At 52.5% G+C, this 26,767-nt stretch overlaps 3 protein-coding genes across 3 annotated transcripts; 1 reads left to right on the top strand and 2 right to left on the bottom strand.

The window, feature by feature from the left end:
* Positions 1-1,768: 1,768 nt before the first annotated feature.
* Positions 1,769-5,818, bottom strand: UCRPA7_787 (putative rna binding effector protein scp160 protein; the record flags this gene model as incomplete). The annotated part of the gene is made up of 4 exons (XM_007913380.1): positions 1,769-2,739; positions 2,787-3,745; positions 3,794-5,073; positions 5,126-5,818. The coding sequence occupies 4 exons, from the start codon at positions 5,816-5,818 to the stop codon at positions 1,769-1,771; spliced, it is 3,903 nt and encodes a 1,300-aa protein (XP_007911571.1).
* A 5,754-nt stretch (positions 5,819-11,572) lies between these two features.
* UCRPA7_786 (putative ste ste20 paka protein kinase protein) lies at positions 11,573-14,372 on the top strand (the record flags this gene model as incomplete). Its single annotated transcript, XM_007913379.1, has 4 exons — positions 11,573-12,424; positions 12,479-13,814; positions 13,874-14,208; positions 14,271-14,372. 4 exons carry the CDS (start codon positions 11,573-11,575, stop codon positions 14,370-14,372), a joined length of 2,625 nt encoding a protein of 874 aa, XP_007911570.1.
* A 4,854-nt stretch (positions 14,373-19,226) lies between these two features.
* UCRPA7_785 (putative d-arabinitol 2-dehydrogenase protein) lies at positions 19,227-20,382 on the bottom strand (the record flags this gene model as incomplete). The annotated part of the gene is made up of 2 exons (XM_007913378.1): positions 19,227-19,956; positions 20,012-20,382. 2 exons carry the CDS (start codon positions 20,380-20,382, stop codon positions 19,227-19,229), a joined length of 1,101 nt encoding a protein of 366 aa, XP_007911569.1.
* Between the last annotated feature and the right edge of the window lie 6,385 nt (positions 20,383-26,767).

The raw sequence follows: 26,767 nt of genomic DNA, 5'->3' as shown, positions 1-26,767 counted from the left end.
TATAGAGTAGAGTGTGGACAGCTCCGTGAAGGCTTCATTTCCCGTCAGCAAGTATAAACACCAGATAGACAGACTTGCTTACCGTCTACTGCGGAGTTTCGTGCACATTTGATAATCCTGTTGAAATATGCTATAAATTCGATCTCGAGAGTGCTTCGGCACAAAGGCGCCAAAGCCATGATAGAAGTAGAGAACGCGTCAACGAGCTCATGTTCTTGCCTCTCAGGGGGCATCTTGTCATTCAAGCGATGAACACTATCAATGTGTTTCTCTAAAGAGAAGTTGCAAAAGAGCGAGCTCTCGAAATTTAGCATGGCCGTGTTCGAGACCACATAGCAGCCGCGAACCATCGATAGAAACTCCAGCATGCCCTCGGACATGTAGGAGGACTGGAAAGTCAGCGCCATCACGGTTGCGAAGCGTGCGTCGCCTTCAGATTCGGAAGCGCACGGCCGGCTGAGAGATTGGTTCAGCGAAGTTATCGCTGCCACACGATGAGCCAGGGCTTGCGCCGAGAAATCTTCCCCCGTGCTCGCCAATGACAGATGAGATGCAGCCAACCCCAGCATGGCATGTATCAAGTAGTCGAACTATAGTACTGTCAGAATCCCGGGTAAGTCGAGCCTGGATGGGCACATACGCTATGAGAAATGGCAGCGACATCCCTCCAGACCGCCTCGCCTTGAAGCGGTAATGGCGGGTAGCAATGGAGCATGAAATGTGAGAAGAACCGTAGATCCTCCATAGAAAAGCTTGTCGGCGTAGAGTTCAGTGCCTTTGCAGGCTCCGGGATAAGCTTACGATTGGTATCGGGGTACTCACATACCAGGCCGATGCGTCTGCAATGATCACACTCAGGCAGTGTCTCCTGGCACTTCACCTTGCGGCGCTTGCAGTTGAAACACCCCTTTCGGGACTTGGTGTGCCCCTTACGGGGGATCGGTCTGCGGCGCATCCCTGTAGCGAGTTCTGTGACCGGTGTACCATTTTGAGATGTCGGCTCGGTTGACGAGACAGTTGGAGACGCCATTGAAGAGGACTGCGGCCTCACCCGTCCCTCCGAAATCCATATTAGACTGTCCATATCTGAAATCAGGAGAAACACATATGGAATTCACGCTTTGTTATGCTGCAACAGAGCTTCCGACTATCGTGCAAGTTGATGTTCAGACGCGTGTCGGCCGTGGCGCGGAAGTAGCTGACGTTGTGAGGAGCCACATCCAATAAGGCGGGTGGAATATTCGGCCGATACGGCGTAGGCTTGGCCGGCACGGCTGGCTTGGCACGGCATCCGAGCTCCATGCCTAACAGAAGACGATCCTGATGATAGCATTTTCAGATTGACTTTTAAGATACATGCATATAGTTTTCTGGATCAGTACCTGTTATGATGCACGAGTCTTCTAACGTACTGTAAGAAGAGACTGCGTTCAGAAACTAATCGTCTCACTTGCAAGATGAGCAAATAGCCTGGATTGCACTCTTCATATGCCTATCTATGTCCTATTTTTAAGCACGAACAGCTAATGCTTTTGGTTTTAACGCAACGAAGCCCGCGAAGTCCGATAAGGAATCACAAAATCGCACGGCCTCGTCCCCCCTGACAACCTCGGTATGAAGCACAATCATGCTCCTTTGCCCACCGCGAGCGACTATGAAAGATGATTTTCTCCTTCTATAAGCAAAGCCCCAATATCCTCAATTTTGTGTTGGTGATGTGGCCCAATTGCTTCCATCAACCACATTCATACAAGAACAGGGGTTTCGTTTACTCCCTCGCCGGCTTTCCATTAACACCGTCCCTCACAGCAGCTAGGATGAGGCCCTTCGCCTTCTCGACGCCCTCCTTAGATCCAATGACCTCAATAGCTTCGTCCTTTGCTTGATCGCGAGGAACGTTTATCTTGCAGCCACTTTGCTTCCGGATGGAATTGACCTTGCTACCACCTTGGCCGATAACGTGGCGGTATGTGCGAGGATCGGGCAAGACCAAGTAACCGGTTACATTACCCTTCTTCGCCTGCTCCAGAGCGGTTTCAATGGCCTTCTTGGCCTTCTCGATGTTCTCTGGAGAGCCTCGGAGTACCCACGGAATGTCGCCCTCTTCGGCTGAGGTGTTCTCCACGACCTTCCAAGAGTGAGCGTCTGCTGTGGCTTCCTCGTCGTCTGTGATTAAGGGAAGAGCACCGCCATTTGCGCGAGTCTGGGCAGGCGAAGGCTTGGGAGGCGTCGCTTGGCCAGCGTGGTCAACTGTCACATGGTGGTCATTCCTCAGTTTCCGGAAAATTTGACCATTGTTTGAAACGGCGTGGTGCAAGCTGCGAGGCACCTGGATAGTCTCGCCTTGCTGCTCCTTGATCGAAGACAGGATATGCTCCTTGGCTTTCTCGACATCGGTGGACTGTCCGGTGATCTTAACACCAGTCTGGCCACTTCCTTGTCTCGGGATGTCAATAGACACGTTGAACTGAGACTCCAGCTGTCGCTTCGCGTCACCACCGCGACCAATCAGTGACCTGTGCTTCTCAACGGGTACCTCCACAGTCGAAGTAACCTGGCTCTCGCGTTGAGAAACTATCTCCTGGATTTGAGCGCAGATCTTGTCCACAATATCCTTGCGACCCTCGACCTTAATAGCATTGCCCTCGGCTTCTTGCTTGGGGAATTGAACGGTTCGGGCGAGCTCTCTGCGGTCATCAGAGCCTCCTGCCTTAACGACGATATCGCGAATATTCGCACCTACAAAATTAGTTTATGTTGCGAGTATGAAACATGGAACAACTTACCACCTGAGCCAATCAATGCTTTGTGATACTTCTTATCAACCTCGAGGGTACGGATAACAGTATCATCGAAGACAGACTTCTTCTCCTCCAGGATCTTCTTGGCTGCAGCAACCTGCGGCTTGGTTCCCTTGATCTGAATTTCGACCAACGAATCGGTAGCCTCTCGGCCATTGGGAATGTCGATCTTGGCTCCGGTCTGCTGGCGGAGAGCCTCCATAGCAGATCCGCCCTGTCCAATCAGCGAGGGCAGCTGCTTCTGTTGAACCGTTATGGTTGCAGTGAAGGAGTTGTCCTTCAAGTACTGGTAAAGAGTCAAGATCTCGTCACGAGCTTCGTCAGCACCCTTCTTGGGCCCTCGGATGATAACCTCGTCAGGAGCCTGTTGACGGCGCGGCTTTCCAGCAACGCTCGCAGCATCAGTAGTGGACTCGTCATCTTTGGCATTCTTCTCCGAGCGAGGGAAGAAGATGAGGACCTTGTAACGGGTCTGCAGTCTGTTGATCTGGGCGCCTTGAGCCCCGATGAGTTCCCTATGGAATTTTGGTTCAATCTTTAGGATGTGAGTAGCCTCGTCGGCCAGTTGTTTGCCGAGTGCGAGAATATGTGTCTTAGCAGCCTCGGCCTTAGCCTTAGGGCCCTTGAGGTCAACTTTGCCATCGTGAACCTGAATATCAACATCGAACTTATCACGAAGCTCACGGATGTTGCTCCCGCCCTTGCCGATCAGGTGGTTCGCGAATTTCTGGGGGAAGTCGAAGCTTAGAATAAAGCCACGCTCCTTCTCATCCTCCTTCTCTTGCTCCACGAATGCAGTGATCTTCTCAGCAAGATTCTGTACAGCGGTAGCTGGTCCGCGCAGAGTGATGGTGGTCCCCAAACTCGAAACTCGGATGGGGATCTGGTTTGATGGCCGGCTCTCCTGCTCTTTCTTGATGAACCTTCTCAATCTCTCATGAAACCTAGGACAATGTCAGAATATGCAACTGATCAAGAATCTAAGGACTTACTTTTGAGGTACATCAACAGTTGCCGTTGTGATTTCATCCTGCTGACTGATGAGGTCAAGGATGTGCTTCTGAGCAGCTCTGAGACCATCCTGGAAAGAACGAAGTTCATTCTGCGATGGCTGGTTGCGCGGAATCTGGTAGGACTGTTCGTAGGGGCCCGGAGCCTCGTAAACAAGTAGCACAGGAGCGCCCGACTCAGAAGCTTCTGGGACAACTAAGTGAACACCGTAGTCCTCGTGAACGCGCGAATTGACCTCGTTTCGCAGATACTGGTGGAAAAAGGGGTCCACGGGTACGGTGCTCATTCTTGATGGCGGGTGGCTCTCGAAAAGGCCCTTGATCTCGGCACGAGTAGGGTTGATTTGACGAAGGTCTCGCGCATAAATCTCCCATTGTGGGACATTGCCTTCTGAAGGAGTATTGATCAAGGTGCCATAGGCCTTCTCCAGGCGCTCGATCTCTTTTCTTTGCCGGAGGTACCGTGCGACATTTGCAACATGAGCTGCATCAGCGCCATGGATCTGCTTATTGAGGCGGAAGTTGTCGCAATGGACTGACTGTGCAAGTTCCAGAGCTTTGTCCACCGCAGCCTGAACCTGATCGGCCGGGCCGATCACAGTGATGGTGTCGTCGTCCTCAGTGGGAAGTACAATGGCGCACCCAGTGCTCTCGAAGAAATCCTCCATCGGCATACCATGGTCGCCAATAATGAATTGATGTCTTCCGCGCTGGAGGTCCGTCGTCTCCACAGCCAGCTGTTGTCGAAGCTCTTCGACCTGGCGCTCAATCTGAGCCCGAGCAGCCTGAACAGCTGCTCGGTCTCCCGCGAGCTGGATAGGATTTTCGACAGAAGCGGGCTGGAACACAGGTCGCTGTCCTGCCTCGGGCCGAGCCGGTGGCTGAGAAGAGAAAACCTGGTGTGGGGGAATTCGGACCTGAACTCCATTCTGCTCCAAGTTGCTTCGCAAGTTGCTCTTAGCACCAGCGAGGAATGGGTAGAACTCTGCCGGGATTCCTCGGAGCTTAGTGTTGACATTGGCGGCTCTTTCGCCGGCAATCTTGAGGATGGCGTCCCGAGCTGCGGCAGCGGAAATGGCGTTGCCCTCGACGACAACATCGATAGTGCTGTCATCATCCTCGTCTACTGGAGCATCATTATTCTCAACCTTAGGCAGCTGGATTCTTGCACCGGTCTTTTCTTGCAATGCCTTAATCGTGGATCCTTGCTTTCCGATGATGTGGGCGCGGGCAGACTGAGGAATGGGAACCGTCACACTTTGCTGTATAGCTGTTAACAACACCCCCAGACGGTATAGACTTGATACTACGTACCTTGGCACCAATTTGTTGGACGAGTTCCTTCAATGCCTGTTGAGCAATGTCCTGAGGTCCAGCCGCGTCAAACCTTAGCCTTCTATCGGCGGTGGCTGGCATCGAAATAGTTGCGCGGGACTTGCGATTGAGATCCTTGATGATGTCCGGAATGGGTCGTCTCAGCTGGGTCCGGGGAAGGATATGCTGGGGCTCCAGCCAGATGGATTCAACATTGCGGCCGGGGATCGACATGGCCGGGGGACCGTGGAATGCGGAGCTGGTCGGGGTCGCGATACCGGAGGCCGGAGTCGATGCTCGAGAGGTGCCATTGGCGGGGCTTGTGCCGTTGGTCTTGCCATTGACGTTCGTCTTGGCACCCCATTGAGGCACGACGCCCGCGCTGGCCTTGGGCTTGGGACCGCCGAGCTCAGGGAACAGTTCGTGAGACTGCGTGTCCAGGGCAGTAGGGCGGCCCCCACTCGATTCTTGGACCTTCTGCTTGCCTGCAGCCTTCGTAGACATTGTAGGGCCCCAGGAGGGGGCGTTTTCCTTTCCGGCGGGCTCGGGCTCGGGAGCTGAGGGCTTGGGGTGCTTCAAGTCCTCCTCGTCGGGGACCTCTTCGACGGTGACAGCGTGCTTCTGGAGAAGCTTCTGGGCGGCGGAGAGATCATCAGTGTGTTCACCACCGCTGGCGGTAGCGCTAGAAGCCATGATGTCGTAGAGAGGATCCGATAGATGATGACCGAGAGATATATCAGACTAGTATAAAAGCAGGGGACCTTGGAAGAGGCTCTGCTGACGAAGTCAGAGACAGCTCGCCAAGCACTGGAGCCAAGAGACAGACTTTGCAAGAGGAGAGGATAGTGGGCTGGTAGAACTGACCGTCAATATAAGGATGACCTCTGAGCCAGAAATATGGAGGTGAATAGTTGTGTAGACCTTGTCGAGTGAGACACCGAGGTTAGCTCAACGAGGTCGCCTGAGATATACTTTGTGCGTTGGAGAAAGGTAGAAGTGGCGGCGATGGCGGATTAGAACATGATGCACCGCAAAGAAACGCAAGAAAAAGGCCACGAGATGGAGACGGAGAGTCGAAGCGTATACGGAGGAAGATGGAGAGGTGCGCAGAGGCAGAGAAAGGACGCAATTGATCAATTGATGGATGGGGCGCTTGAAGACGTCTTGAGGGTGTCGTGGAAGTTTCTCTGGTAACTCACCAAAATGTTCGGATGGAGGAGTCGAGTGGAGTGCGGTGCTAACTGCCTACAGGCAAAGCGCTGGACAGGGATTATTTTTCCCGAACAATCTGTGGAAGCGCACAAGCACCCATGGACTGTTAGTGAATGGGACCATCCAGACAGAGCAGTTGACCCTAGCGCCACAAAGCTATGGCTACCTAGCGGTGCGGTGCGCGGTCGTGACCACCTGCTCTCCACCTCAACAACGACGCTGCGCCCCTCCCCATATCTGCAGACGAAATTGTGGCAGTTACTCATGATGGCTGACGCTTTCGGTTCCTGAGGCTATAAGGCCATAACTTAGGTGCTTATAGTCCTTCCCAAGGGTGGTTGAGCTGTCTCGACATGTCTTGTCTTGTTTTGTCTGGCCTGGCCTGGCCTGACCTTGTCTTACCTTACCCCGCCATCAAAGGAAGCTCATGATCACGGCTAAACATCCACACTACAGCCATGGAGCTCTCGATGCAAGTCCAACGCTCTGCCTGTGCCGCTTATTACCAGGGAGGCATGTGCTCCTAGTTCCCATTAGCACGGGCAGATGGAAAGTTATGCAATTTGGCGATGGCATACTGAGAGAGCATTGATGGCCATGGCCCGATGTTCAGAGACAGCAACATTGACCAGATCATGCTTGCAAGATTTATTCATGATCAGAGCCTCAATCTCCATTGGAATATTTCCAGTATGCAAAAGCCATATCGAACGATCATAGTCATTGTCAGTATTTAAAGGTCAAGTTTGAGGACAGTACATACATGTGTTTAGCACACCTTATTGTTGGCTTGCCTTCAATCTAGGTAAATGAGTACACTTCATCATGTACCTCTACAACTGCTCGGACTACATGGTCAAATTGCTACACTTGGTAGAAACAAATTTCGTGTGATATTGCTGACTAGCTCTTCCTTTCTTTGAAGCACGCTATACCCTCCGGCTTATTGATTACTTGTAGGTGATTTGATTGGAGCGACGGTCGTGATCAGGTTTCAGCTCTCTATATCCATCGCAGGATCTACTCCTCGAGTCTCACACAGGATAATAAACGCTGGTTGAGCGACATCTTTCCCACAATTCGGCTGCCACGTAATCGCACTGCGATCATTTGATATCGTGTTGTCTGTCCGAAAAAGGAGCGTCAGGAAGACGCTATTCCAAGCGTGGCGAGCTTCCAATATCTGCATCTGCCTGCATATTAGCACAGCACCTGCAAATGGATGCTTCAATTGGACTGTCTACTTGCACGTATTGGGTTGGTAGGTGGGAGCTGTGATGGACGATCTCTGGTAGACCCAACCACATCACTAGAGTGCCAAGAGACTATCGAGGCGTTTGTGAACTCTGTCTGGTCTTCCTATCCTCCTATAAGCTAAGCGGCAGGGGAATGTCGTCCCGAGGCGAGTAGCGCAGAGCGGGAATGTCTCACACAGCTGACAAAGGCCGTGATAAAAAATGTAGTTGTTTCCTCCTGAGACCTTGGAAGATTGCACTCAGCAAAATGTCTCACTGGATCATCAAAAAGAACGCCCAATACTCGTCGGACCCCCAGGTGCTCGGCGCAGGACCAGTCGACCACAGGACTTTTTCAGCCATGGTGAGGCCGCTATTGATCCGAAATCAACGCAATCTGTGGAGGCTCGCTGTGAGGATGTCACCAACCCATGTCACCTACATGGGCCGCCCGTGAGACACATTGGCGGCGATTATATTGGCCAGAAGTAACAGAGAGTTCTTGACACAGCTATAGGAGGAAGAAGGAGACACCAGCTAGAGAGTCGATGATGGCTCTACACACTCGCTCGAATCAAAGCGTGCAAAGACTGCTGCAAAAGAAAGCAGCAGTTGATGACACCTCATCCCTTGCTTAGCACTGGAGGAATTGACAGGTCCAAGATGAATTGATGAACGCATCATGTTGCATAGGACTTCCCGGGACGATTCTACGAGTCTGGGGCCACAAGGCTTACGCAAGGTACCGAAAAGCAAGGAAAGACAGGGGGACTGATCCGAATTCCCCATTCGAGCGGAGCCCAGGCAAGTGAGGTTGCAAAGCAGCCTTGATAACATCAACCGCGTATGTGTTTTTGGCACAGTAGTCTTGCTTCGAGGCTGGAGCCATGACGTCCGTCAACTTACATTTGGGGACGCCACCAGGCTCGTTGGTGCGGTACTCCATCAAAGCTGACAGGCATTTCAAGCAAGCAATTCTTGGTTTGGGTGCATTGACCAGGGCCAATTCGAGATCGGCGCCGGGAGAGTCCAAATCAGCTTCCGCCGCCCGCCAAAAAAGCTCGTTACGAAAGTTGGAGGGGGGGTCGTACAGCCGAGCAGGCCGAGCAGCTCAAAGTCTTCTGGCTAGTGATGGGGTGTCATTGGGTGGAGTTGGATGATATCAGAGGTCTGCTTGAGTACTGTAGCATATCGGATGATTCTTGGAAACACGGTGGTATCAATGCTTTCGTGCCTTGCGCGAGGTAGGTTGTAGGCGGGTCTGCCCAGAGCCTCAAGAATTGATAATGAGCTAATCGAAGCTGAAGAAGTGGATTGAATGTATAGCTATTTTTAATGGACCTGGCAGGCACGCAATGCATGGAGGGTCTCGTATCGTGCCGTATCATCTCCTAATCCTGAGAGCTCCTATGACTGAGATCGGACTGGTTGAAACGGTGATAAGAAGGCTCCTAAGCTTGGGGAAGACATGGCTGAGAATTCGGGGCAGCTCTTTAGATCTTGATGTCCCCATCGTCGTCTGAGGACCACCTCCCGTATCATAACCGCGCAGCCCTGCCACCATGTCGGATTTTCAAGGAGAAAGAGTGGCTTCGCAAGCTGAGAGTGTCGCAATTTGTGGGGAGGCGATGGATGAGCACAAAGCATGGCGGGGAGTGAAACCGCTGTGGTGGTCTCGACACCAATGGAAAGTGGGCTTCGCTCTCCCGCAGCAATCAATTACGGGTGATTGCACGACTGATTGGACGGACCGAAGCAGGAAGGGAAAATCCGTTGGATGTCACTTTACTGTACAAGAAAGCCCCCCCTATCGACATTGCAGAGTCAAGGCGGCTTGCCGGCAGAGAGGGGCTTTGGAAAGCTTCCAGATAGATTCTCTCAGGGTGAAGAAGGGGGGAGTTCAGTCACACAGGCGAGGCCATTCGCAGGTTGGTATCCCGCAGATGCAGCCTCCATCCATCTCGAGAACAGACTCCCGCCTCTCTGGTGTGACGACAGCCTCTCGATGCGATGCGATGCAAAGCAAGGCAAAGCAAAGCCACACGGCTAGGCGGGTTCCCTGATTGAAACGGCGTCAAAGCTAGGGGCCACCCTAGCCATGTCCTGCTCCAGCTCCAAATCCAGAAACTCAGTCCCCCCCCACGATGCCCCTCCGTCCATTATCAAGCATACCTTGAGTAGCATTAAGCAAACACAGAGGCCCATACAGTACGGTAAAGTACAATTGAGTTGTACCGTCCTCACACCATCATTGAGCCATTAAGACCCCTTTGTCGTTGTTATATCCAAGCAGGATCTCCCTATAACCCACCTCTGGTCCCCCGTTAGTGCGCCGTGATACGCTCGTCGAAACGGATTCAACCCGCTTTAATTCCTGCTCTCTTTTCCACGGTATCCCAGCAGCTCCGTGACATCTCCAGACAGAAAGACAGGCGGCCCAAGACACAGGATAGCAGCACGCCCTCTCCGAAGTTCATCGTGCCCGCTCACGGCTACCGGTACTGCTATCGACTGCCAACATCTCCTGCTGTCCCTCCGAGATCCTCTTCGTGTTGTGCAGCTGTTTGCACGACACAACAGAGAGCCACCGGCGGCAGACCGAACGAGGCGCCTGGCCAGGGTCGGGAAACAGAGCAGCCTGCGCCTGGGTGATCTTCCCGTCCCAATCTATCGATGCGCCAACGTATGGGGGCCGTTGAAGAAGACGGTAGCTCTGAATGAAGGAATAAGTACTATCTGGTCTACCTAGATTATACCTACCTTACCTAGCAAATACAGTACAGTAACCCCCATTCTCTCTTGTCAATCCACCCAGCAGCACATTCACATTCACCCGCCGGCACATTCACAAGCCAAACCATCTTCAACCTCTTCCTCCACACAGTATCTCTTGCCCTACTAAAAAGGTGTGGAGGGCGTTAAGCATGTGCCGTCCTGTGTCTAGTGGGTGCTAACAGACGTTCGAGGAGCAGTTAGTGAGCCGCCAGCGGGGCTCCGTCTTGCAACGATCTCACGCTTGTGCCGCGCCCCCGTCGTGGTCGTGGTGCCACATCAAAGTCCTTCCATCAAACGGGCAGCTCCTCAGTCACGCCATTGCGCACTGTTCGGCCAGACACGATTACCCGCAATCACGCACTCAAGCTTGCTCGCGGTCTGCCGTGACTGCACCGTACGAGCAGTGCTACACACCGTGCGTGAAGTCGAATTTGATACCTCCCTCATCAGCGTGGCCGAAGAAGAACCTTAGACCTGGCCCGCCCCGCCGCCAGCAATCAGTGACACCAAAACGGAGCGCAATTGCAGCAGCGGCGCAAAAAGCAGAGCAGTGCAGTGCCAGTGCCAGAGCAGTGTTAGAGCAGTGCCAAAAAAAAAAAAAGCAAACCGCCGCGCCCCGTCCGCATTCAAGTCACTTTCAGTCGAGGAAGCGATCCATCAATCATCCATCGACTCCCCCCAATTCTTTCCCACTCCCCCCGTCTTTGTTCGGCCCAATACAATCCAATCAAATCGGGCGCCTCAAGCAGTCGGAGCAGCTCCTGGGCACCAAAGCGACGCCAGCAACAGCAGGCCACAGGTCTAAGGTCCAAGGGCCAAAGAAACGCAATTTTTCCTTACGCCCTCCTCCACCGTGCAATACCTCCACTATCTGCTGCTGCCACTGCTCCTCCTCCTCCTCCTCCTCCTCCTCTCTTCTCCGCTGTCCCTCGTCGGCTCTGGTCTGGTTTGGTTTGGTCTGGTCTGGGTCTTGTCTGAGCCTAGCCTCTCTAGCCTGCGCTTACGCCCACACCTACTCCTCTTTCCCCCCGAAGCATTCCCCCCCATCGAACCCGCCCGTCTTGAGTTACGCTGGCACACTGAACTACTGAGCCAACCCGACCTGACTGACACACCACACACGCACACACACTTGCTCACACGGCACCGCACCGTCTCCCTCCATAATACTACCGGCCTCTACCGCAAGGGTAAACTCCATTTTTACCTCTCCCGGTGGTGTATCATGGACCATCAGAGTCAACAAACTCTGTCCTCCGCCAACTCCACTCGGCGCAAGCTCATCAAGAAGCACCCTACCGGCCACCACCACACCAGCTCTCTGAGCATCGATGGTCGTATTGACGCCCAATCTCTCCAGAGCAAACGCAGCTCTACGAGTCTGAGGCGTGCTCCCAGCGCTCCACCCGCCAGGACCCCGACCTCCAACGCGTCCAACAGTTCATCGCCGCGGCATCCTCCCACTGCTCTGCGCTCCAATCCCTCCCCCATCCTGCCCGGCGGCGAGTTCTCCGGCCCCTCGTCGTCACCCTACGCCTCTCAGCCTTACCACGCCGCACAAGGCCAAGGTCACGCTGCCTCCGCTGCCGCCGCCATCCTCCGCAACGACCGTTCCTCCGATCCCCATTCCCACCAGCATCAACTCAGCTTGAAGACCTCCGAAGAGTTTATTGGCGCTCCCTTCGACGGTAGTGCGATCCTCAATCGCATCGAGGCCACCAAGTCGCCCACGGCTCTCCATCGCCCGCCCCTTCCCCCAGTCTCCCACACGAGCCCCGATACGCGCATCATGGGTGGCCCTGCCCTTCGCCAGTCCGCCAGCTTCTCAGCAGCCGATGGAGCCATGGCTGCTGAGAAGTCATCAGGCCCCAGGGTGACCGAAAATCAATTGCCCCAGTCGAAGCGCTACTCAGACGAGAGCAAGGAGCCGAAGATAGCGGTACTGAGGAAGAAGTCGGGCTTCTCTGGCTTCATGACCAGCTTGGTGGGGTCTCCCAAGAAGCCCTTAATCTCAGCGCCAGAGAATCCCGTCCATGTCACTCATGTGGGATACGATAGCACAACTGGTCAATTCACTGTTGGTGCCGACCTACTTTCGACCCCGCGTCTCATGTTTCTAACCAGTCAATAGGGCCTACCGAAAGAGTGGCAGCGACTAATCAATGAGAGCGGCATTCCCGAGAAGGATAGGCAGGCGAACCCCCAGATTCTTGTAGACGTCCTCACGTTCTACAAGGAGACGACCGAGAAGCCACAGGAGGATCAGGTGCTGGAGAAGTTCCACGATGCCAGAGCTCCCGAGATGCGTCAAATTGCGACCACGCCGTCGACTGGCACCATCCCGTCCCCCGGCATGTTCCCCACGACCTATAATCCGATGTCGCCCATGATCAGCCCTCCAGCGAGCCCGCGTTTCCCTCAAGTGAACAATTCTAGCTTTGAAAATCCACGGTCACCACCGCCCGTACCGAAGAGCCATGGCGGTCTCGTGCCGAAGGACATCAACCTAATGCCCAGCCGACCTGCACCCAAACCGCCCGTCAGCCTCCCAACCAGGGCAGCACCACAGCCCCCATATCCTGCGAAGGATTCGGGTATTGGCATGCCACAGTCTAATGACGACCAGCAGCAGGCACCTTACGTACCGCCTAAAGATACCCCCATGCTACCCGAGGAGCATCGATCTCGATCCAATTCTCGCGTAAATGGCACGGCACCCTATGCCCCCGGGCAACCATCACCAGCAGTCGCAGCTGCCTATCAAGCGCAGTTGATGCAACAACAACAAGAGCAAGCATTGGCACAAGCCCAAGCTGCTATGACCGGGCAGATCGGCCGAGCACCTAGCAAGCGGCAACAGACACAACAGCCCACTCCTCCGCAGTCCCAACACCAGTTTCCCCGAACCGCCGAGCAAAATGGCGCTGCTAGGCCGCAGCAGCCTCAAATTGGCGCTGTACCAGGCGCAAGACCGCGGCACCGACCTCGACAGAGCAATGGCATCGACGTCGTTGCGGCTCTTAAGAGGATCTGCTCAGAAGGTGACCCGCGTGAGATTTATCGGGGCTTTACCAAGATTGGCCAGGGTGCCTCAGGAGGTGTTTATACTGGCCACGAAAGGGGAACCAATCGTCTTGTTGCAATCAAACAGATGAATCTGGAGCAACAGCCCAAGAAAGACCTGATCATTAACGAGATCTTGGTCATGAAGGACAGCTCGCACCCCAACATTGTCAACTTCATTGACAGCTATCTATGCGGAGGAGAACTATGGGTAGTCATGGAGTTCATGGAAGGTGGCAGCCTGACAGATGTTGTCACATTCAACATTATGACTGAGGGACAAATCGCGTCTGTTTGCAGAGAAACGTTGAAGGGCTTGCAGCATCTGCACTCCAAGGGAGTTATCCACCGTGATATCAAGTCAGACAATATTCTGCTTTCCATGGAGGGCAATATCAAGCTGAGTACGTCTACGAACTTCGATTTCGTGTAAATCAGTTCCCCATGCTAACACGTACCCTAGCCGATTTCGGATTCTGCGCGACTATAAACGACGCTCAAAACAAGCGTACGACAATGGTCGGCACGCCGTATTGGATGGCTCCTGAGGTCGTTACTCGGAAAGAGTACGGTCGTAAAGTTGATGTGTGGTCATTGGGCATCATGGCCATTGAGATGATCGAGGGAGAGCCACCGTATCTGACTGAATCACCCCTACGAGCACTCTGGCTCATTGCGACAAACGGCACACCAACAATTAAAGATGAGCACAACCTCTCGCCTGTGTTCCGTGACTTCCTCTACTTCGCCCTTAAGGTGGATCCAGAGAAGCGAGCAAGTGCACATGACCTGTTGAGGGTATGTATTGGCCCAAGCCTCCTTTACCCCTGTTCGCTTTCAGCGTAACTAACGTCGCATAGCACGACTTCATGAAGCAATGCGTAGACCTATCACAACTGTCACCACTTGTACGAGCTGCAAGAGAAGCTCGAGCACAGGAGAAGGCGAGAAAGGGCCAGTAAACGGCCCTGTTACCTATCGACCTATCTATATTAGCCAGCTTCTAACATTAGCTGGGCAGCTGTCGAGTCACGGGACAAATCACCCTAAACTCGGTCAGCCTTACACCAACGGATTCATGCACATATTTCCTCTACCAGCCATGTGGCTTCGCTGTCCATGCTTTCCTTACCCCTTTTTCACAGACTTCATTTGGATTCAAAGCCAACTCTTTGCAATCTTGCTCGGAGTCGATATCCCCTATTCACTCGATCCCTAGTTTCGTGGAGATAACTTCGGAAAACTTTGGGCAAACATTACAAAACTTGAACAAAAGAGCATCTTAACAATCGGCTTGCCGTTCCCTTGACGGGAAAGTCTTTGGCAGCTAATCTTCCCCGTGCGGCTTATTGCATCACCTTTAGAGGCGTTTCTTCTTGGGTTACCCCTGTTTCACACTCGGCTCACTCATGGTCCCTCAGATAACCGAACTACAGCTTCGGCTTCTTCTGACACCCTTATTGGATTCTGTTTAGTGTCTGAAGGCCGGGCATCACTTTTTTATGACGTTGCTGCTAGCAGGAGGTTTGGCAAGTGAGCGCTGTTCGAAATGCATCTCCTTTGTTGTTGATCAAGGAAGAGGGAAGTGTACGGATGGAAAAACGCTAGTCCATTGGGTAGCAAAGCAAGCAGGCAGAGGAAACGCCCCCCGCATGGAAGGAAGGGTTGAATGGAGAGGCGATTGGAAACTTTTTTGACACGAAGGAACTTCACACCCGTTCTAGCTGATAGACAGCTTTGGAACATCACACCTTTTTTTGGTATTTGCGACTGGGAAGGAACTACTACTACTTCTGATGAGATGCAAAGCGAATGATGAAATGGATGGATATGATGAGTCACAGACCAGGATCCCCGGCTGCCGGACTGATTGGGGTGGTTTAATGACACACCTCCCGGGCAGGGCTGAACAGCTGCGATGAATGCAATCGGTTTTTTGAACAAACTTTTGTGTGCCCCTGTTTGGTGACCTTGTCTAAACAGTGTGCTTGACTGCTGTGACTCTTCGGTCATGTTTGGACGTCGTTCTAGTGACGCAGCTGGCAGCGAGGAGGTCTGCTATGCCCCAATTCCTCACAACTTCTTGCTCGTCTTCTGGTATATAAAAAGGTGCTAGTGTCCATGGGGTGATTATTGTCAAGTCCGTCTGAAGAGGCACCGATAATCTATTATATCTCAAAACCCTAAGTTTGGCCAGCACGTTCCCTGGTCTCAATTTCCACCTACGCCTACCTCCTCGAGCCGCTCACTCCAACGACGTCAGCGTGAGCCTGACGCCTGAAAAGATACCAGAGTGCTGAAGTCAGCTCTTCGTAAAGTCCTCCTTAACGCCATCGCTAATGCTGGAATTCTGACTTGTACATTCGTCGTCACTCATCATTTTCATTTTCAGATATCTCCCACCCAATGATCACGATTACGGAGAGACATGATTGCCCTAGAGACTCCGGCCAGATGACCGTTACACCTGATACGTCTTTCCTCAGTATAACGGAGAACGAGCCCCACAGATGGGCGAGCTTTACGCCGTTCTCTTGTAGCTTATCCTCAATCTTCCCCAGGACTTCGAATATGTATACCAGGTGTCTTCACGGCGTATCAATTAGGACATGGCAACACCCCTGGTATACGGAACCGTGGAGAACTCCACGCAGTTCGCGCCTAGAGTTCTGAGTCATCTTCTATATACATACAGGATAAGCGATTTCGACGTGCTTTCGTCACCTTGACTTTCACACGGCGCTCTCCAACCGCCCCCGTATTATAAGGGGTGGCAGTCACTAGCGATTCAACCCTGAAAGCATTCATACCCCGGGCCCAGCATTAACGCCACCAGAAATAGGGTCAGACTGAGCTACCGCAGAGTGCAACCCAGACTGTAGAACACTCTAGCCATACCCTCCAGTGCTAATACTGCGAAGATACGCATCAGAGTGCCCAGCATGGCGGTCAGAAGCAGACCTGGATATCAGAGCCACCAGTTAACGTTCAGCATCAGAATTACAACTCGATATATAATCATCGACTTAGACGAAGCCTTGACACAGATCAGGAACAGGACAAAGCACCGATGCACTACCTTTATTTGTGCGCTCCACTGATCTTATGACGGAGACCTTGCTTGCCAATGATTTGCGGAAGAGGCAACACTGTCACGTATCTTGCATTCTTGTACAACGTGACTGGCCATAAACTTTTATATATAGACCATCTACAAGATCAGAAGGTGTCTAAAATTCGGGGTTGACATCGTCGCCATCATCGTGGGCTGTCATGTAACAGAAGCATGCACAATTCTTTTGTATCACACTTTCTCTATATATTGTCAAATTCAATTTTTTTAACTTTGTTTAGAGTTGAGACTGATCCTATAAGATACACTAAGGCAATGTGTACAATCTGTTGCAGAAGCGGAAGCAATACATGAGCCCCAACCACGGACGTGAAGACGACGCCCACGGCATGGAACACTACATTGAACGCACCGCTACCCGCATCCCTTGACCAGAGAAGCACGCTGATGTCGGCGTTTAAATTTTCCCACTATAGATCTCTAAGTGCCCCAAGTAGCCGAAGGCTGACAAAGAGACTCGTCTTTATATCGAGTTCTCGTTCTTCAAGCTGTCTACCTACTCTGCTGATGTAGAAGAGCTGGTAGACTCGCTCATGGCTCATGCTGCGTCGTTGGAGCCTCACCTCCGGTACAATGAAGCAACAGTCATTCATCAGCACCAGCATGGCGTCCGACGGCCTGTTATCAGAGGACCTTGTCAGCAACATCCTACACTCCCATTCAACCGCACCGTCTATGTTGAAAGACTATGTGTTCTTTTATTATGAACTCGCACATTCAACCCAGGTCCAATGATATCTAGAGTTCCTTTCTTATCGTCATTTTCGGCTGCAGGAACGAAGCCATGAGGCCAAAGTAGGACAATCATTTATCTTTGTCTTCTTAGATATCACCACTAGTACAGAAATTGTAATTCATTTCTAGGTGAATTTCACCCAAACTGATGTCCATGGCTGATGGTATCCCTTCTCGTCAAGCGGTGCTTTCTGCCTAGTGAGCGAAGCTGGGGGGAGGAGCATGGGAGACATTACATAAAGAGACCATGCTGGCACCTTGCGAGCAAACAGTGCATCGGTGCAGTATTTACGAGCAGTCAGCATGACCACAAGGGCATCATTTAAACAGGCGGACGCTTTTACTGTAGTCAATGCAGTTTAAGTAATAGGGTCCTGGCCGCGTCCGTGCAGAGATCGTGAGACGGAATAGCCAATGAGAACATCGACACCTCTGGCCCACCTTCTACTTTAGGTAATGAGCAGTTGGGTGAGTGTACGATGAGAGGTTGACGATGCCTGCTTGAGTAACCCAGCCGTCGTAATAGCAGAAATCCTTGGTGGGTATTCTTGGTTTACAAGCAGACCGCCAGTCGATATTGCTAGAGTGTTCTCATAGATTGTTGGCTTGGATGTGAGGCATTGGTGACTTGGGCTAGAATTAATGCAGATGGAGTCGGGTGAGGATGCTGCTAGCAACTACACTACAGCAGTAGCCTAACACTGCTATCTATCACTGGTAATCTGCCATCATCATCATCATCGAGATAAGAGACTGTTTCAAGCTGATGTCAAAGCTTCTATCTTCCCGTAGAGCGGCCATTACAGAACATTTCTTCCTGCCCTTTTCGGAGCAACTTGACCACTATTTAATAGCATGCGTAGATCACCTTGCAGCAATTCCATGAAGTACTGCTGGAAGTATTGCTGGAAGTACTGCTGGAAGTATATCAATGTAGACACCTGGTACTCCCAGTTTCCCCGAGAATTATGATGCCAGTGAAGCCATTCCCGCCCACGCAGCCAAGTGGGGTCTCGGCCATCCGGTCCATGCAACGCATCGAGTCTAGAACCACCAAGACACAGTTGCTTTGATCTCAGAATGAGATCTGTCTGTTTTACTTAAGCCTACTCTCTGAAACGCATTGGGGGCGACCGTCAGCAAGTTGTTTTCGTCATTTCACCGTCCAGCGGTGTCCTAGGGATCGGGTGGGATGGGGCTATGACGCTGTTTTTTTTTTCTCTCGCCATGGTGCGGATCTGCAAATCTGGACACAACCGATATCCGCTAGTGGCGTCGTGCTTGGCTTCGGATCAAATGTGTGAAACGGCGTACATAAAAGACTAATCAGCACGCGGCGAGAAAAAGCCTCATGATGTAAATAGCTTCACGCCGGACGCAGCTCGTTGGGTTCGTAGTTGCGGCCATTTCCTGATCGATGAACAAGTCACCTCGAGCCAAGTTCTAGGTATACAAATGGGGTTAGTGTCATCTCAATGAGGCATCATAAAGTCACAATCATAAGATCACGCAAAACATGGGCAAGATAAGCTGGCTTGATTGTTGGAATGATGTATTCCTGTCATTGGTAACTTCCCGAATGGAAAGTGATCTATTCTCTGGTAACCCTGTACCATGTCATCATGAACTTTTGAGAAAAGCCGAAAGCAGATCCTCTGGTTTCCGTGAATACCATCTTGGTCACTCCTAAACCCCTGTGCCAAGCAAATGTAAAGCAAAGCCAGGCCAAAAAAAAAAAACGTTTCTCAACATCCCTTTCTGGTGATGGAGAAAAAGATTAAAAAAAATTCGTGAGCGGCTCTCCATAACCTCCACCATTAGTCTCAAGTCATAGCCGCAAGTAGATCCCGTAGATCGTACAACGTCCCCTGTCCTCTCTCTACAAGACCTCAAATCTATCCGGGTATCAAGTAAACCGAGTTCCTTCATCTCTCAACGCAGAATGCGCTTAGTAGAGGGTATATCCACCATCAATGAGGACGTTGGAGCCGGTCATGAAGCTGCTGGCATCGGAAGCCAGGAAGACGCAAAGACCGTTGAGGTCGTCAACTGCACCCAGACGATCCTGGGGGGTAAGAGACTTCCAGATCTTCTTCTGGGCGTCGAGGGCAGGAACCTTGTTCAAGGCAGTGTCCATGTAGCCGGGGGAGATGCAGTTCACACGGATGTTGTACTTGGCCCACTCGGCAGCCAGAGACTTGCCAAACTGGATGACACCAGCCTTGGACGCGTTGTAGCAAGACTGCTCCTGCGGGTAGTTGACAATAGAGCCAGACATGGAGGCAACCAGGATGATGGAGCCGGGCTTGCCAGCGGCCATCATAGCGCGACCAACAGCCTGGGACATCAGGAATGAACCAGTCAAGTTGATGTCGATCAGACGACGGAACATGGCGGGGTCGTAGGTCTCAGCCTTGATGTTGGAATCGGCGATACCAGCTGAGTTGACGAGAACATCAGGAGCGCCGTAGAGATCAACAACAGACTGAACTGCAGCGTTGATGGCGGCGCCATCACGAACATCAACCTTGAAGAAGGTCACTGGTAGGCCAGACTTCTGGTGCAGCTCGGCAGCAGCCTCGTCACCAAGCTCCTGATTGGCGTCAAAGATGACGACTGCCTTGGCACCAGCTTCAGCGCAGGCACGAGCCATGTAGTTGCCCAAACCACGAGCACCACTAATTTGATGTTAGTTTGATGTGATCACAATCTGATGTAGAATCTAAAACTCACCCAGTGATAATGATGACCTTGCCCATCACAGACATCTTCTGCATGGTGGGAGGCATCTGCTCGTACACCTTTTGGTCCAGGGGAGTCACATCGGTGTTCTCCTCAGGCTCGACAGCAGGAGGAGGAGGAGCACCCTTTGTGCGGACGGGGATGCTGAAATGGTCAGAATTGCCACTGGCGACGCCTTTGGAATCCGGGGTGTAGACGGACACAGGGACCTCAGTCTCCTTGATGACCTCGTTCTTAAACTGAGGCAGCTGGACAGAGAAAGATCGGGCGCTGATCAGGGGCATGACCTGTCGGGCAATAGGAGGACGCGGCATGGCAACCAGGCGGCTGGCGCGGAGAGCGGATCTGGCGACGAAAGACATCTTGATGGATGTTTGAGGGTCAAGGTGAAAGTTGTAAAAGAAGGGATGGTCCAAAGAAGTCTAGAAGATGATGTGGGTGTAAATACCAGTGAAAGGTGGGTGACGTGAAGGCCGACGAAAGGATCCTGGGGAGAAAGGTTCGTCCAGTCCAGAAAATCTGGGAGGCCAAGATATAGGCTACCTCAGGGCAGAGCAGTGAAGCAGGAAGGGCAGGTCAGGCTTCGAAAGACGACGATAGTTTTCCAATCGGGTCTTCAGATGAAAGAGCTGACAGGAGGCTGAGGGGTAAGATGCGCAAGGTCCTAAGGGAAGGAAGGGAATAATCCTTGGTATCGTGAATTATTAAGGCTTGGCTAGGATCGTGAGATGCCTAGTGCAGCGGAAGATCGGACGAAATATGGCGGGTTGTCGCTTGGTGTCTTTTGAGTGTAAGCACCAAGGAGGATGGACAATTCTTCTTGTGCCTCTAAGTGGTAAAAGCAGAGTGGTATGAAGAAATTGTAAAAGAATATTATGTCTCAGAAGAGATCAATTGATGAAGGAAGCAGACCAAGATGATGTTTGGTATAAGAAGAGAAAATCTCAAGGCACGTCTAAAGTGCCCGGGCTCCTCAATAGCGACAACAAAACTGCTTTGTGAATAAGGGAGGGCCCGACAGAGGGATCTCTACCGTCAGGCTTTATATATCTTTGGAGGTTGATGGGAGATGGGGAGCTTCTTGGTGGGGAGGACGGGCGGCGGGCGGCGTAGGCGGGCTGGGGTGGGCTAAGGTAGGTAGCGTGGTGTAGGGGTGGTAGTGGTGGTTGTGGTAGTGGTAGGAGTGTGGTCGGTAAGGCACTAGGCACTGCAGTGCGTCAAGCGTAGAACGGAGAGGGAGGCAAGTTGACTGATTGTAGATCGGCTGGTAGTGCCTGATAGTCTCGGATGAGGCGACGGGGCAGTGGCAATTCTGGACCCTTGAGAATCTTGGGTGTTGCGGGTTTGTCAGGACTTAATGCGGGCCCAACGAGGTCTTGGACTTTTGGGCTGACGGCGGATGGAGTTGGTGTGTACCAGGGCTCGAGCAGGGGTCGAGTACGGTACAGAGGTACCTGGGGAGGCGCTGGTTGTCTGTCGCTTCTCGCTGGTCGGGGGGGCTGTGGAGGAGGGTGGGAGACGTCTGGGAGAGAGAGCGTGTTGATCGCTGTTCGTATCCACGCGCAGGAATCCGCAGCTGCCGATTGAGCAAGTGGCTTTCGAGGAAACGGGCTGCTGCACACCTGGGCACTCGGGAGAAAAATAAGCTTTGTGTTCTGGACCACTCTGTCTCCAGGCGTAGTGCAATAGCAGGGCGAGCAGGGTTCCCAGGGGGCTTCCCCCAGCGAAGAGCAAGGCAATTGGAGGTGTCTCGAGAGGATGTCACCTAGCAAGCTTGCAACAGCGAAGCAGAAGATGCAAGGCGGTTGGATCACCTCCGCATGCACTCGCACTCTAGATACTCTTCATCCATTGCTTGCTGGCTGGCTTGCTGCTCTGTTATTCCCTTTACCCACAGGGAAAGGAACAAGCTGATGGTGCTGGAGCTGGAGCTGGAGCTGGACTGCCCGGGCTTGGAGGGAACACACACACCACACACCACCGTCCACAACCATCCACACCTTCCCAGGGCTTAGGTTCACAATCACCCACACCAGTCAGGTACCAAGAAAAGATACATGGCATGACTAGAGTGATATGCAGACCTAATCCTGGTTCCCATCAAGAGAGAAAAGAAATCTCTGATCGGGGGAGGCGTGGAAGGGGATTGTTTTCGGCAAGTGCGCAACCGGCCTTGCAGCCTATAATAGACAGTGGATGGTACGCACCTTGTAGATTGTAGATTCGTAGATTGCCCTGAGAGAGCGGTCGAGCAGTGCTCTTTGCTTTGATTGGACACACCTAAGTAGGTAGTTGCTCCTAGGCTATGGCTTCGAGAGGCAGGTGTGTGATGTGAAGTGTTGGGAGTGTGATCAAGGACGAAAAGCTCGTCGTTGTTGTTCTCGTTGTATTCCTGGTTTATTTATACAAGACCAGGAAGAAAAGCTCCGTCCGTGGGTCGTTGCTGCTGCCACTTCCGATGCTGGGGTTTTATAAGAGCGAAGGGAAGGAGGGACGCGGCGGTTGTGTTGAGGAAGGAGGTAAGGAGGACTAAGACCGATAGCAGGCGGGCCACCCACGCAATTTGCGCCGCTACAATTCGACTTTCCAAGGAGCCGGGTCACAAGACGCCAGGAATTGGCAGGATGGGGGGATTCGGTTCGATTCGATTCGATTGCGCGAGCGGGGTGCTTGTCCTTTCCCCTGCTTCTGTTGCTGATGCGATACTACAACGGGCAACGGGCACGGTCAGCGGTGTGTGTCCTCTGCTAATGATGCTCCAAGCGATGCATCGAGCCGAACGGAACGATGGAAGAGACAAAGAGACGGGCTGCACAGAAAAGAAAGAAAAAAAAGGGCAACGGCCCCAGCCCGCCAGCTAGGGGAAGTTCCGGGGGCAGGCAGGGAGGCAATGCGTGCATCATCACCAGACCCCGACAGAAAAGCACAGCAGATGGAACACTGCCAGTGATCACTGGGCAATGCAGCTCCCGATGGTCATAGCCGGTGTGGGACACACAAGGCTCTGGCTTCCCCCTGGGCACTTCTTCCGTGTCACCTCTTTCGGGCTGGATCGTGTCTTACACCGTTCTCGAAGACGGCAAAGACTCGACAAAACCCACGGCGGTTACACGGGAAGAATCCGCCTTGTGTGCAAGTGTACAGGGACAGGGACCAAGGCGTGACAAAGGGTTCCGTCTTACTAGGCTTGGATCTCTTGTGGTAAGTAGGTGGTCGGCCGAGGGTTCTTGTAGGCTATATCAGAAACGATAGTCAGAACAAGTGCTGTTTACGAAGATACGATGTTACGAGGACAATGTTTAGGTCAGAGCTATAAGACTCAGGAAAGAATAGAAGCATCTCTGTCATCAACCACTCGGCGTGTCTTTCTACCTTTTATACCACTGTTACTCAGCCCTCATAAGCTCATCCCTTGTATTGCGGCCGTGTGTGTAAGCTGAGTGAGGGCCGTCCATCGGATTGAGGCACCGCCGCCAACTGCATGGGATGTCTCTGGATTAGGAAGATCCGTCTCCTCCTTCCCCTGCGAAGCTGTTACTATTTCGGAGAACTATCGGCCCAGCCAAGCGTTTCCGAGACCGCTTTATGAGCAATCTGCAAGATCGCTGTCCAACATAGGCATGCAAACATCGGAGGACGGTGGGCACGGAAACCTCGTGTGCGTTTGGAGGCTGTGTGAGATATGAGATCCCCTATCCTCGCAAGCTTTCAATAGTGGGGAGCTGAGCAAATTGCTCTGTCTTGGGAACTCTTAACAGGGGTAGCTCCCCACTGATGCCGCTGGATGACCCGCCCGGAAGTCCTGCTTGCTGCTCCAAGTGCTGAGGGGCTTTTGGAACGTTGGGTGCTCTGGGAGCCACTCGGAGCCCTGGGCATGGACAGGTGGTCAGAAGGGAAGGTGAAGCATCAACAGACCGCGCCATTCTAGCCCCAGAGCTCTGAAGATGCCAGCACCGGTCAGTGCAGCCGGACTAGCAGGCGACTAGAGGAGATAGACGGCGCCCGGGATGGCATCCACACGCTATGCAGGCCGGGGAAGCCCCTGGCTATCAGCTAGGCGGGTTGCAGTGCAGCAAGGCTAGCGTGTCCGGCATCTGTTGGCGAAGGAACACTTGTGGAATGCAATTTGCATGACCGCGTGGAAACTGATTGCAGTGTGGGGGCGACATTTTGCAGCAAGCAGCCCATCCCACCACAGCCGACTCCGAACCTAATGTGATTTCGTTCGCAAATCTCAGAGTCTCCGGTGACAACTGATAGCTCAAATGCCACCCCTTCCCAGGACAGAGGAAGCGGTGAGCGGTGTGTGTGCGGCATCAGGCAGGGATCTCATGCAACGGAGCTTTTGAGCCATCCAACGTGATGTATAGGAGCGGATACTTTCAGACCTACGGCTGGGAAGTGCTCCGAGTTGCGCTGAGCCAGTTATCTGATTCAGTTGCAACCTTGGCCGTGGTCGAGCAGACTGGGTTCAGCCTTAGGCATGCTTGTCACAAGGTTCGAGCGCGGGAGATGTGCAGCACATCACCACAGAAGCCCACCTTTCTGCCTTTTCTAGCGGATTGATCGGCTGCCCAGAAATTGCGTTCTGGCTCGGGTGTCCAGCTGACTCTTCATCAATATTTCGAAACTGCATGATACACGATGAACACGGTGACAAAGTTTCCAAAGATAGGAGATACCCTAAAACCTGAGTTTTAGAGTATTATGCCAGGTGTAGCGTAAGAGCCTTATTGAAATCGTCGGCAAGGACAGGGTAAGTTGAGTTTCACGCTATGTATCTTAGCACTTACGCTTAAGATAGCAACCAGCCTCTACTGCGAAAGGTACCCGAGTTTAGTCAATACGCAAACCCCAAACCTGATGTACAATCGTGAAAAAGTTAGAATCGAGAGTATCCAGTTCATCGGAGACAACTGTGTTGGTGGTGTCGTTTTGATGGGCTGTCTTGAACCTACGGATGTTTAAGCTGAAGAGTGTAGTTGGAGGCTCAGCGCTGTCGCCGAGGGGTTGACGAGTCATCTGCTATTGCGCAAGAAAGCTGTGCTCGTCACAGGGTCGCAAACCAGAAACGCCTTTGTGCCAGGCTTTTTGGGATACTGCGAGATTTTGTGCTGCCTTGCAGAGACTGATTTGAATGCTCACAGCCGCACATAGACCTCCTGCCAGGAAGCACCCGTCACGCGGCTCTAGGATTGGCAGATGCCGGCCGTGCATTGCGTGCGTATTTCCTCTGGTTGTTGCAGAATAATAGAAAATGAGCGGTGTGGTGTAACATGACAGAAGCTGAAGTTTCCCACAACTAATGGAAACTCCAAATCGCGGGGGCAGACATGCAGGCTCTCCCGCGCTTCCCTTCCGCGGGCGCGGGGCTGTTGGATCATGGGTAAGAAAGGAGAATTTTGTCCCGTAGCTAAAGCACACATCAGGACATGATTTGTGAGGTCCAAAAGGCACAAACGATGTCGAAGCCATCTGGATGCCATCGGACGAGAGTACTGGATCCGCAGTATCCGTCAACGATAAGTTCTTCTAAAATGGAAACTCTCAACGGCGATGTCGTTTCAAAATGGAGGGCGACTTGTGCTGCATCATGCAGAAAAGGCTATCCAGGTTTTCCATATCGCATTGCTGTCAGAGACGCGTAGTGTAGTATGGGTACCGGTAGAGGTGCAGGTGCAGGTGCAGGCGCAGGATAGCTTCGGATGCTGCAGCTCGTTTCAAACACACACCGACATCCGGTTTGCTTCAATGCCAGCATCCGGGAACGGGAAGTTCCCTGTATGTCAGTGTTCCCAAAGTCCATCTCATTTCCGGACCAGAAACCAAATCTTTCTCAGCCTCCTTCTCCCAGTGTTTCCACAATTGAGTGCTGACTTGGCCTTGCCTTGCAGCACGCGTCCATTCTCCATAATACTCATTCGTATCCATATTTCCTGTCCCTGTTGCGCTGCTGATCTATCTACGGTGCTGGCACATCCGCAGCGGGATTGCCTTAGATCCAGATAAGGACGAGATGGAAGGGCCAGGATACGTGATCTGATTGCTCCGGCCAAAGCTCGCCGTCTGACAGGCCCCAAGCGCGAGAACTTTTTTTCTGGTGTTGTAGTTGGCGATCAAAGGCCATCCCAGACTCGACACCAATGCAGTCCAAGTTTTGGTGTCTGCATACATGCATGCATGCATGCGAGAGAACAGGGGGTGGTACATTTGCAAAATCCCATCCGTGGCGTGCTTGATGTCCTTTTGCCTGCCCTCCACACCATCTTCTCATCTGTCCTCATGCACGCTAAAGGAAACCCTGTAGGTGCGTCTTGCGTCCGGTTTTGTCTCCTCCTGTCTCTTAAGATAGCTCTCCTGTCGCAAACGGACCTCTGTCGCCCTCAACAGGGATGCCGGTTGTTGGGAATTCGACAATTTGGGGGCGCCGTTTGTAAATTCATCACACCTGTCACCGACCGGTTGGACAACTCGTATGCTCGCTCCTTCCCCGGCAGACCGGCTTGACATCGGAAGTTTTGGACTTAAGCCAAGGTATCTTGCATTAAGCACTTCCGCAAAGGGAATGTGCAGTCGAAACCGCTGGGAAGGCATCGCCGCACCCAATAACTTTTTGAGAAACTGCGTGCGATGGAGGTGGTGATGCCTCGAGGATGGTCGCTCTTGCATCCTGGACAGCTTCTGGAAGCTTTTGCCTGGTGCAGGCGCGAAATCGGACAGGGCCTAGAAGGCCAGGACCCTTGTCAA

The sequence above is a fragment of the Phaeoacremonium minimum genome, assembly GCF_000392275.1.
Source record: "Phaeoacremonium minimum UCRPA7 unplaced genomic scaffold PA7_03_scaffold_40, whole genome shotgun sequence".
Taxonomy (NCBI): domain Eukaryota; kingdom Fungi; phylum Ascomycota; class Sordariomycetes; order Togniniales; family Togniniaceae; genus Phaeoacremonium; species Phaeoacremonium minimum.
The sequence above is the reverse complement of the archived record's forward strand: the minus strand, read 5'-3'. Positions and strand labels throughout refer to the sequence as shown.